At 39.6% G+C, this 12,854-nt stretch overlaps 1 protein-coding gene across 3 annotated transcripts in view; it reads left to right on the top strand.

Annotated features, from left to right (window-relative positions):
- Positions 1–12,854, top strand: part of LRP5 (LDL receptor related protein 5) — a 169,193-nt gene that overhangs the window by 52,470 nt on the left and 103,869 nt on the right. For 2 of the 3 annotated variants that reach the window (XM_052810384.1, XM_052810383.1), the window contains exons 3-5: positions 1,486–1,683; positions 6,053–6,249; positions 8,157–8,288. In XM_052810384.1, the coding sequence (XP_052666344.1) occupies positions 1,486–1,683; positions 6,053–6,249; positions 8,157–8,288 (527 nt within the window). Of the gene's footprint in view, positions 1–1,485; positions 1,684–3,803; positions 4,058–6,052; positions 6,250–8,156; positions 8,289–12,854 lie in introns of those variants that run through there. The other variant, XM_052810385.1, reaches the window with a different exon arrangement.

Raw genomic sequence — 12,854 nt, 5'->3', positions numbered from 1 at the left:
AGGGACATGTGCTGGGGATAACTGTACAGCTGCTTGTTCCTCCTTGGCTGAAGTGATGGCCCCAGCTGCACGTGAAGCAGCTACAGAGCTACTGCAGTTTACAGGAGCAGCTTTTCTTGTGAAGGGGAGAACATCCTGCTGAGGAACATGACAGCAATTACAAATGTAGTCCCCTCTTTGTTCCCAAAGTGGACGGCATTCTTTCATAAAAGAAACCATGAAGCTTTTTTCTCCATGTGTGTTCACAGTGCACATTCATTTACTTCCTTTGTGGTTCCTAGCATGGTTGCATAGCCCGTGCTGTCTTCTGCAGGGGATCTGAGGGTCTGGGATAATCCAGGTTATGAAAAGTCTGGCTAAGCGTGGGCTCTGCAAGACTGAATACATGCCTCTTTACCGTGCTTTTCTGGAGCTCCAGTGGTAGCAGGACTTAGCTTAGATGTAGCTCGGTGCACTTAACCAGCTGATGCCCATCCGGCACCATTGTTGATCTACTATAGCGCGATGAACTGGAGTGGTGGAGAGTCCAATCAGTGCACAGACACCTAATTTTGTTTGAGGGCTCATTCGGGTCAAAGGCTTCCTGACACAGGCCCTGCCAGAAGTGGCTGTATTGGCAGTATTGTTTCTCTGACTGGCCTGAGGTGGCTGTGCAAGGGGTCGGCTGTGTTGTGTTTGCACCCCTGGCATGCCAAATTTGCAACCTGGATATATTACGCTGAGTAATGTTTGCCAGCTGGGAACTGACTGGCCTCTTCTGATCAGACAATTTCTCTCCTAACTGTACAGTCTCAACTTTTCAGTCAGACGTTGCGTGATTTGCCACATTTTGATCTGGTCCTTTCCAATTGATAAGTGCTGTTAGTGTCTCTATTCAGGCTACTTAAATTGCCCATAGGTAGGGTGACAGGGGAACTGGGACATGGATGGGAGGGGAAAAAAAGCACCCCAAAATTTAATCTAATGTCATTCTAAGTCTGCATGGAATCATGATTTATTTATTGACAGAAACAAATTTCAGGGCACTTGATTTATTTTATTCTTTTCTGTGTACAGACTTGCAAAAGGAAGCTTGGCTATGGTCATTGCCTGCTTGGATAGGTAATTAGTTGCTTCGGAATGTGATTTAGGTTATTAATGTGTAATAGCTGGCCATGCAAGGATGATACTCAGTTGTAAATGCTTATAACAATCAGGTGCTGCCCAACATTGAAAGAGAATGGTAATACATTACGCAGAGGCAATGCTTGTGAGAGATGCTCTCATGAAGGACTTTTTTTGTACCTTCTGGAACTGTGGTTTGATTCATGTCAACAAGTATGTTAATAAGTATGTTAAAGTTTTGGGGATATACATTTGTGTATATACACCACTCTATGTATATACACTTACAGGCTTTGCAAAGAGCTGCCATCCCTTCTGTTCCTAAAGCTAACCAGCATTTATTGTGATTTAATTTGTGTGCACCTCTGCTTTCCTTTTCAGATACATGTATTGGACTGACTGGGGTGAAACACCTAGAATAGAACGGGCAGGAATGGACAGCAGCACGCGAAAAATAATTGTCGATTCAGATATTTATTGGCCAAATGGACTCACGATAGATCTTGATGAGCAGAAACTTTATTGGGCCGATGCAAAACTGAGTTTCATTCATAGGGCAAATCTGGATGGTTCCTTTAGGTAAGTTTCCTTTAGAAAATAATATGGTGTAAGTTATTTCTCACTTCCTGCATTTATTTTGAACTGAGGTGGGTTTTTTTCAGTAATCTAGAATAATGCCAATACCTTAGTGTTCTTTTTAAATGCAGTTGCTAATAGCCTTGCAAAAAGTAAAATAGCCTCACAAACTATAAAACTGGTTCTAAAAGTAAGACTATATTTGTATCAGTATTTCACTATAGACTGTTTATAGCCTTCTTGTACAACAGGATTTTTCATTTTTAGGCTCATATTTGTCTTGAAAGTAGTTGGAGATGCTTATCATTGGCCCTAGGCAATCTAACATTTAACTAATGACTGGGATTTTGCAGTATTGTTACTGTATTTTCTTTCAGCAGGAAATACACATTGAGACACACTTGTCCTTGGCACCATCCAAACATGTCCTTTGTGGCACGCCTATAAATTAACCAACTTCACCTTATTTCAGATGCCAAGCAAGCAGGAAGCAGATTTTCCTAAAGCCTGATAGAACGCACAGTATGGAAGTTTTGCTTGGTGGCTCCTGTCTAAGTGTGCTGTTGAGTTTTGGCTTTTGTAGATGCAGAGAGGTGACCCTTCAGACAGGGCAGACCTAGGTTTTTGAGCCTGCACTTTGAATTCTATGCAGTGTTCAATGGGCAGGTTGTGTTGGTCCTGAAGGGCAAGTGTCATCTGCCAGTGAAATGTCCTGCCGACAAGGCAAGTCTCTGCATTCTGGTCTGGCTTTGGTCTTCAGATAGTTTAAAATGATGTTTTCATTTTCATAATTTCATAACATTTTACATGTCTGTGTTATGAAGTCATTCTGCTTTGGTAAAAAGTTGAAGGAGTTTTATTTTATGTATATCTGTGTAATAGAATAGTATGCCTTCCCCCCAAAAACGACGGCATTTTCCATGGTGTTTTCCAATTTTTGTACTGTGGTGCATCCTGTGCCTGATTTTCACACTCCTAAAAGAGGAATAACAATATTGACATCCTTTATAAAACACTCTTAAGTTCTTTGAGAGCGCTGTGTAAGAGCTAGATAATGGCGGCATTGTAGTACATGACAAGTACTGACTGACAGTCAGAAGTACAGGCAAGGGAAGAGGCCTTTATGGAAGGGAGTGGTAACTCAAAGGCTAGGTGCAGGTTCATAGACAGAAAGAAAATGCTCTCTCAAAATTCAAATTCTAAGGGAGATTTTCATACAGGACAAGGTGAATATGTATCTCTGGTTTGGGTGAGTGGCAGAGGGTAAGGTTTCCAGACTGATTGTGCAGTTATCATGCACATACAAATTGTATAAACTTTACTTGCCTGTCTGTGTAAAAACTTAAAGTTTTAATTGGTAAGTAAAATTTATTTTGCTCATTTTAGGGTAGAGAAAGGCCACCTGAAAGGGAGCAAGCCTTTGAATAGACTAATTCCACCAATCTGTCCAAGTTACTTTGTGATAGATTAGTGCATGTGCCCCACCTCCCAAGCAGTTTTCCATTGAACCATAAATGAAACAGTATGTTAGGAAAAATTAATGTATTTTGCATTAAAAAAAAAAAATTAGCTCACTGGTGTACACTTCTTACATATTTTACTCAGCTGGAATAAATGAGGTTAGTGGAGTTAATGAGTCCAATTGCTGCTGGAGGGTGTAAATGCACACTTGAGGTCAGGATATGCCTGTGCAGGATGCATTCTGGAAATTCCTTGTGTCTAACTGCATGTGGACTTTTAGGTGTTGTCCAATATAATAGCTTGATGTCATTTAGCTGTGTATATTTTATATTGTTACCATATCATAAAACTTCCTTCCTAAAATGTTATGCATATTAATAAAATGCCATGAATATTGATCTTAATTTAAACTCTTTTAAAATGAAATTTTTATTTATTCTTTTTTCCCTTCCACTGATCAATGTTGAAACAGACATCTGTGAAGTTGGGACTCTTAGGTTCTGGTGTCAAGGTAGACTTCAATAATGGTTCAAACTAGTTGATAACTTTGGAGGTTGCTTCTGTTCCTTAAATATAGAGCAAAATAAGTTTCACCCAGACTTCTCAATAAAGAAATCTTATGGTGTTTCACATGCTTCTACCCCTCCCATCCCAGAATCGTTTCAGAATTCAAATAAAAAGGAAATTTGCATTCTGCATGGTGGATTAATGTTACCAGAGCAATCTGCCTGTTGCATCTTGGCAAGCTTCAGTTTGCAAGCACATCGGCTGGAACTGTTTCAAGGGATGTAATTACAGGAGAAGGGGAGACTTGATATCTAAGAATGATGGAAATAGGGGCAATATATAATGGAAAACAGCTGCTATGATACTAGAATACAGCCACTGCTGTACTAGTAAAGAAGCGACAGCAATGGTGAGAGTGGAAAGAGAAAGTGAAATCAGTATTTCTATTTATTCTGTTATGTTTTATGGTGAGAGAAGTAGTAGTGATAATTTGAAGACAGAAATTTTAGAGCAGTTTCAATTTTATTCTTTCTGTTCTAGAGATAATAATAATTTTGTTTTCTTTTTTCCACATTTTCTGCTTTGTACATGTGTATGTAGATACTTTTTTGTATGTGTCAGTCTGTTTTAAACTTGTCCATGTCTGAATATATATGAAGAATTTTGGGGGTACTTTTTATATTCTGCCCTCCCCCCCCGGGGAAACGCAAATGGTACCTATGCTGCTCAAAATGAAACAGAATCCTTCCGTGCCAAATGTTAGCTGTTTTTTGGTTTTTTTCTGTAATCTCTTCAATGGTAACAATTTAAATGCAGATGTGAATCTAGGTATAAGAAAAATGTTCCTCTTTCCTTCAAGATGATGCTGAGACTTCAGCTTTTTCAAAGCTGTGTGATAGAAAATTTTGAATAGTGGTTTGCTGTGTTAGAACACTAGTTTGGAAGGTGTATGTTTGTGCACACATAAAATGCATGAATTTTGTGAAAACGGAGTTCATATTGTTTTGACTGAGGAATTGTTAAGTATGTTTTCACTGGCTTAGTAAATGTCCCCACAACTACTGAATCTAATTTATACAAATTTATTGTTATGTGTATAAATTTGGGGATCCCGTGAGTTTAGAAGACATGTTGGGATAGAGTTAATATTCTTTCTAGTAGCTGGTATAGTGCTGTGTTTTGGATTTAGGATGAGAAGAATGTTGGTAACACACTGATGTTTTCAGTTGTTGCTAAGTAGTGTTTAGTCTAAAGTCAAGGATTTTTCAGCTTCTCATGCCCAGCCAGCAAGAAGGCTGGAGGGGCACAAGAAGTTGGGAGGGGACACAGCCAGGGCAGCTGACCCAAACTGGTCAAAGGGATATTCCATACCATGCGACGTCACGCCCAGTATATAAACTGGGGGGAGTTGGCCTGGACTGGGGGCATATTGCTGCTGAGGGACTAACTGGGCGTCAGTCAGTGAGTAGTGAGCAATTGCATTGTGCATCACTTGTTTTGTGTATTCCAATTCTTTTATTTTTATTATTATCACTGTTATTATCTTTTTCCTTTCTGTCCTATTAAACTGTCTTTATCTGAACCCATGAGTTTTAAATTTTCCTGATTCTCTCCCCCGTCCCACTGGGTGGGGGGGCAGTGGGTGAGTGGCTGCGTAGTGCTTAGTTGCTGGCTGGGGTTTAACCATGACAGTCGGAAACGTCATGCGTTTTGTGGCTTTCAGTTCAGCTAATAACCAATGTGAAAATATATGCATCCCCAGAAGAGGTGTGGCTGAATGAGGTCATTGAAAAACATCTAAAATGTTTCTGATTTATATTAATTATAAATATTTAGTCTTAGAAAAAATATAACCAAGCCTTGCTCTACATTTGAAAAGATAATCTGAAATACATTTGTTTCTGCAGCTGACCAAGTTAAGAGAGGTAATTTAAAGAGACTCTTGGGTCGTTTCTTCCTTTTGCTGCTACGAGAAAGGACTGAGTGCAACTCAAGTCCTGGGCAAAGATGTCATATATTGCATAGGGGGACAAAAAGAGTAATGCTTTGATTGGAGGAGTTCTCTTTGGACCTGTGTTTCCTCCAAAAGGCAAGTGTGTTTGGGTATCTGCACAACCCTGTTAAGGAACTTTGGTGTGGCCTTTCAGAGGTCAGCGTGGAGCTGAATTAAATACCGTGTCACTGTGAAACCCAGTATATTTGTGTCCTTATTGCTATGAAGGGGCAGAGCCTTGTTTTACATTCTTCAGTCTGATTATCACTTTTACCACCGGGTGAATCTCAGTCCAGTGAATTCATTAAAAGAAGACGATTCCTATATAAGTTTTTACAAAACCAGATTTTTTTCTGCATGGTAACAAGTGGAAGGAATGCATTTTTAATCCTTGCTCTTTCTTTCATCTAGGCAAAAGGTTGTTGAAGGTAGTCTTACTCATCCCTTTGCACTGACATTGTCTGGAGACACTTTGTATTGGACAGACTGGCAAACACGCTCCATTCATGCCTGTAACAAAAGGACGGGAGAGAAAAGGAGAGAAATATTGTCCGCCCTATATTCACCGATGGACATCCAGGTCTTAAGTCCAGACCGGCAGCCATACTGTATGTTTTACTTTTCCCTGAAACTTTTTGCATGACTGTTACTTATCTATCAGGAAAAACGTTAATCATAAAAGTGGTTTAGTGTGAAGTTGTAAGGTTGTGAACACTTGTCAGGAGATTTGTTGCTAAAGGTATAAGTACCCGAATCCTGTACCTTTCTTTGAAAATTCCAGCCTGAATTGGTATGAGCTCAGTTATCATTCCAGTTGGTAACAAAATCCAAAATCCAGTGGAGTACTTCAGTGACATCTTTTGATTTGGAATATCTGAATGAGAATGATAAAGACTCACCTGGCATGTGTTTAACACCATTATTTTAAAGACAACTGAAAAAAATGTTTACCATTACTTTTTTTTTTTTTTTTTAGTAAGTAGAATTACCACAAAATATGTAATGTTCAGGTACTTGCAAGTCTGGTTTTTGCAGTCTAGACTTGATCGTGTTTATCTTCAATATGTAACAAATAGTTTATGAATGCTTTGGTATGGAAGGGATTTAGTTCTGAGCTTTTGTAATAAAACATATATGTGCCTCTATTTTTTCCTTTATGTATGATCCTACTTCAAAGGCAGGCAGGTGTAGAGAATTGAGAGTTGAATGAGGCTGCATATATTTTGTATATGCCTGTGATTCCATGTGGCGGTTGGTCTAGGGTTTTTTTAGGATTGTGAGAATGGGACTTAAAAGCAATGGCGTGGAAACGTATATAATTGAGTAGCTATGGGAAAAATCATCTCTTGCCTAGGGGAGATACTCTTGCCATTTGGATTGGCTTCTTTATTTACGCCAACTGTAAAGTTTGCTTCCCCAAAGATAACGTTTGTCATTCCAGTAAAGTTTATAGGGTGTCAGTAAACAGGCTAGAAAGTAAGTAAAAGGAGTTTGGAGATCGTCTTGGTGATGGAACACATTTTCATTGAGGTTGTCCGGTATGCCCAGCACCCTGGTTTATCTCACAGCTCCAGATAAGAGTTTGTCTATGCTGAATTCTTGTCATTGCTTTTAGCTCAGGGAATGTCCCAGCCTTGGGTCACAGTATTTCTGGGCCAGTCACAAAGAAAATATAGCACGTAGGGAAATAGCATATGCTGGAAGTAGCTCAGATGCCATTGACTTCATTAAGATCAGGCTTGGATTCCTTCCTCTCCCTTTTTTACCTCTTTTTGACTGTCAGTGGAAGCATTGATTTTGGAGACATCTTGCACGACTTGCAATATTTTATTTATTTTTTTTAATAGCTAGCAATATTCTCCATAATTATTTATGGTTACAGTTTCATCTCTTGCTGCCACTTTTTTTCCCATGTAAATGAGATAGGTGTGTGCAGTTGTTGTGTGTCTGTCCCCATCCTGTCGTCATCCCCTCCCAGTTTTTTGTTTTTTTTTTTCATTTTCAAGATTGCTGACTTTACATGTTGCTCCTCCGGATTTCCTCGTGATTCAGGGATATGTCTGGCTGTGAAAGCTTTCCAGTAGGAAAAGATATTTCCAACACACAACACTACTGTAGTGTAGGAATTGTACAAATTGTTATGTTTTGCTTTCTTTCATAGAACTGGTTACCCCCCCACCATCACCATTCTCCAAGCCCTGTTTTCCATTTTCATGATGCTCAGCAGACCTGACATCTGCAAAGTAACTGATGTCCAAAGCTCTTAGCTGTGTTCAGCTTCAGAAACATTGAAAGAATTGTATAGTGGGAATGTGCTGAGCTGTCAGCTCTTTCAAAATCAGTGTTTGTGTGCATCTCAATTTAGGTGCCCCTAGAAGCAAGGTGCTGGGGAGGGGGGAATCAAACACTTTTATGTTGTGGTTCCTCTGTCTTTTAGCACTAAAGCTTGTGCCAGTCATTTGGGATCTATAATTTCTTCCTCATGGAGAAAATAAATCTGTTTGGTTTCTTGAAGTTCACACTCCATGTGAAGAAAACAACGGTGGTTGCTCCCATCTGTGCCTGCTGTCTCCAAGAGACCCCTTCTACAGCTGTGCCTGTCCCACTGGTGTGCAGCTAGAAGACGATGGCAGGACATGCAAATCAGGTAGGAGCTTGGCTTTTCTACAGCGACAGTGTTGAGTTGGTTTGGGTTTGCTGCTTAGAAGTTGAGCCTTGAAAAAGTGACTTGAGAGGAACTGCCTGACACTGAAATGTCACTCATGTCCTGATGAAGATGGCAGAAATTTTACACTCAAATCTCCTGCAAGGCTACCACAGACGGTGATTTTTATGAACTAAAGTAATCCCTTGCATCAGAAATTGGAGAATTTGACTAATTTATTTTGTGTCTTTTGACTGTATTTTGTGTTGCCAGTTCTCTGTAGGAATGAAGTAGTATGTGGACACCATTGTGGAATTTTATTAGAAGAAAGCTATTGTAGGACATCTTTCCATTTAGACAATAGACCATGGACAGACTTCTGCTCCCTTCCATTCATTGTCCAGTAGTGGTCAATGATGCAGTAGTGGTGGCCGAGTTGTTGCCCTCCAGTTGCATCTTAAAGTTAGCAGTATGCTTGAGACATGTTCTGCACACAGATGTGCCAAAAATTTGTCCACGTGCCCATGTAGTATTTTAGAGATAAACCAGTGAGTTTCCCCTGCTTCGATTAGTTTTATAATGAAATAATTTGTACTGAAAAATTCAAAATTAAGATTTAAACTAAAATACTGTTTTTCTGGTTCTGAAGATTAATCAACCCTCTGTTTCCCTTTGGGCTGCTCTGTGGGAAGGATTTATGAGAAAATTGCACTGGGAATTTTTTCTTCCTGAGTCTAGTTTGTGTTTTAATTGAGAAGTGTAACTAGATGCATATTTCGTATCCTTAAGTTGAATAAGTCTAGTGGTATATTTTGAAAGCTTGGTTTTATCATTGACCAGGAAGCCTCTTTTAAAAATGCATCTTACAAAAGCAGGCAATTAACACCGATACGGTGGTAGGACACTAGGAGGCAAGGTTTTGGAGAATGTTCTGCCAACAGACTAAAAGACACTCTGCTGCCTGTCTCTGATGCGTTTTCAACGAGTCTAGTCAAAGAGTATAGTAATTTTCTGATGTGGCTTGATTCCTCAGAGTACTAACGCAAGCATAATAGATTCCTTTCGTTTGTGAACTTGAAGCAGAATTTGAACACTGAACCTCCAGGGTTTAAGGGCCAGCTTTATTAGCTCATCCTGCTGCAATTGAAAGGCTTATAAGGTAGTTTTTGCAGCTGCTGAAAGACATTTCTCTTTCCTCCTTCCAGCTTTGGAAAGTTTCCCTTTCACAGCTTTTAAAAAAACATTGCTGAATGCTCAGGACAACCTTTTTAGACGTTCATATTGACCTCAAGTTTCTGGCAGTGGGAATGAAGGCCAGCCTGCTTTTGGCATGTTGGCGGATAGCACAAGCAGGAGTGACTGCTTATACTGTGCTTTCACCTTTCCATTGTCAGGCCAGACAATCTGTCAAGGGTGTTCAGTCAAAGGAGGGCAAAAAAGTGGAATGGGAACAGGAAATCTGGTTTTGCATAAGAATGTGCCCTTTTGGTTCAGTTTTATGGATTATTTCTTTCCCAAGCTCCACATCTTTTGTTGTCCTGTCTGCTTTATGCCAACATCCATGTGCTTCTCTTTCCCCTCTTATTAATTAACTCCTTGGTTGCAAGGAACTGACTTTTTGTTCTCTGCACGAGTCCTTTGTGGTAAAGTTGTATCAGGAACTACGGAAGCAACAGTGTTGACCACCTCTCCATTTTGTTCCTTATTGGCTTGGGCAAAAGTGCAAAAGTATAAAGTCACTTGGGTATATCGGCTGCTTTGACGTTAGGCTTTTAAGTGAATTACACAAATGCTACTGGGGATTTGTCTGCACGAGGAAAAAGCATTCTGTTCTCAAAATCTGTGTCCACATGGGGAGTTTATTGGTGCAAGTATAACTATATAATGTTACTGTATAGCTCTGTCAGAAAGTATTCTTGTGCAGAAAAGCCCTGAGACACTTAGGTGATTTCAGCTCTCTTGGATGTTGAAGAACACATCTGTTGGTAATGTTCAGGTGTGAGAGCTCTGTAGCTCTTTACAAAGAGTCTTCAATGGTAATGGGCTTAGGTAATTAAGAAAACATGAATTCAAGGACAGACTGTGCCACTATTTGCTTTGCTGTGGGTTGTGTCCATATGCATTGAAACTCTGGATTTTTACACTTTTTCTAAACATATAACTGTTGATATGCTGAAACTATAAGGATTGTGTCTGTGTTAAAAGAATAGTTCATTATTTTGTAGTTTTGGCTTTTGGTGTTGATTCATTCTTGCTTTCTCTCTGGTTCTAAACAGTTGCTCTGAGTAAATAAAAAAAATTAGCTCTACAGTAGATATCCATCACTAATAATTGATATTAAATATAAGGGTAGATTGCAACTGGCATCAAGTATAAGTTCTTCTCTGGGAATGTGTACCGGTTTTGTGCAGGTAGATGTTTTGTGTTGCTTTCCTCCAGAAGTGTTGATATTAAGTCTGTTTTCCTCTGTTGACTGTGAAAATGCTCTGGACTTGCTTGAAGTTTCCATATCAACAAGGAGAGGGGTTATAAGTTTGGAAAGTAAATCAGCTGTACGTGACCATGTACTCTTAGCAAAGTGAGCGAGCATTCAAGCTATGATCTTTGGAATTACTTAAGAAGTTGTGTTGGACCACTGCTGTCTTGGATGTGTTCAAATACACGATTTTAGATAGGTATCTGAACCCAATCTTGCCTACGTAGAAGATAATGAAGTCACGGTTTGTAATGCCCATCAGAGCCTGACGGCTCTAGTCTGAAGTGCCTGTGGAGGGTGGCCTAGTCAGTAGTAGCTCTTAGTACCTCGTAACTTCCAGGAATGACTGACCTCTGAAATTTCATGTTTCAAAACAGAGCTTCAGTTCTTAGACCAGGTGGCTTTCTTGATTTGTGTTTGGTTTTTGTATTTGTTTGGTTTTTTTTAATTTGCTTTTTTTGTTTCAAAGTCTTCTCTAAGCCTGCTTGACCAAAGGCGTGAAGGTTTGGTTGCAGTCATTTAAAAGGGATGTATAATTCTTCCCAATTAGCTCTTTATTCATGCAGTCATAAAATTGTAAGCCTGCTTTAGTTAATCTTCAGTTTCTTGCTTTAGATGCTTTCTGATGCAAATAATCAAAGTCTTAAGACCAAAGTAAAAATTATGTGTGTTCTGTGCATATTTTGAGAGAAGCAAAGTTTGATATGATCAGCGATGGACAAGCAAATAGGCCAGTTTAGCAAGCAGAGCAGAAATGTGGAAATTTTAAAAGCTTGGGGACCTCCTTTCAGTCATCTTGCTGACTTAGGGCTATCCTGAGGCTTTTCTTTCTTTCTTTCTTTAAGGATCACATTTATCATTTTATGAACAGAATTACTTTGATTCATGAGTCTTTTGTTTGTCTGTGAGGGCTTCTTTCAGGCAGCTGTTCCTTCTCCTTCTGTCCTGAGTTTCCCTTCCTAGGATTTAGTGAGTTCTGTTATTGGGCTAGTAGTAGTTTCAAGTGTTGTGAGAAAGACAGATATATTAGTGGCTAGTGTCATGTCTCCAACAGTAAACCATTTGAATCTTTCTTACCTTGCAGGGCAGAGTCTTCAGGTGATAGCTGCATGCCATCTCCTTTGAGCAGCTTCACCTTCCTCGTGCTTCTCATTCTTGCTTTCTTTGGTACGCAGTGAATGACATGAATTTATCCATTTCTGACTACAGCTCTGGTGCACCTTTGGTATAATTTGCACCACTTAGTGTGAATATTTCCAGGCAAAATGGAGCCAGAATCTTTCCATCCTGTTCCACTTTCATGGAGCGGGTTTGCTTTGCTCTGCTAGGTGGAGGTACTGTCTCAAAATGTTGGATGACTCCCCCTGCTTTTTCCTTTCCTCTTTGACTTGACCGTGTGGTTCAGTTTAATCACATTCACGCAAGTCTAGAGGTTTGTTGTGTATCTTGTCAGCAAATTGTGTTTAAACCCTGATCCCAGTCTCTTGTACAACAGCTATCTGTATGCATCCTTCCAAGATTGAGCCAGTTTCTGTAAACAGCATTCAGTAGCCTGTTTCTCTTATGTTTCTGGAAAAGATATAATTTCTTTCTGCTGTATGCAGTGTTGCTGGCATACAGCTATTGCTGCAGGGCTTCTAAAAGAATGTCAAAAGCCTCATCTTTTTTCTTAGAAGTCGATATATTTCCCTGTAAGTGGTCACTCTGTCTTCCTAAATGCCCTCTGCCTGTTAATGTTGTATTCCCAAAGGATCTTACTCTCATTGCACATCCTTTTCTGATATCATGGTACCAAGTAAGTCAATTGTATATGAACTAAAATTAATTTGACAGAATTTTCGAACTGGTCATCCATGCCTGATACCACAAAACATTTTGAGTGAAAGCTCAACTACTCCTGACCTTGCCCTCCCAATTTTTTACTGGCTTGGCTCTATGGCTATGGAGCTGTAATAAGTAGGATAAACTAGGACTTCAGCCAATGTTCTTTTTTATTGTATATTTTTTAACTTCAGCTAGAGCATTCAGAGCCATACAATGTCAGAATTAGTCCAGATCCATGCAGCTTCTGGAAGCTGTGTACCCCAAGGTTT

This window comes from Harpia harpyja, chromosome 16 (genome assembly GCF_026419915.1).
Source record: "Harpia harpyja isolate bHarHar1 chromosome 16, bHarHar1 primary haplotype, whole genome shotgun sequence".
NCBI classification, from domain to species: domain Eukaryota; kingdom Metazoa; phylum Chordata; class Aves; order Accipitriformes; family Accipitridae; genus Harpia; species Harpia harpyja.
This window is presented reverse-complemented; position numbering and strand designations above follow the sequence as displayed.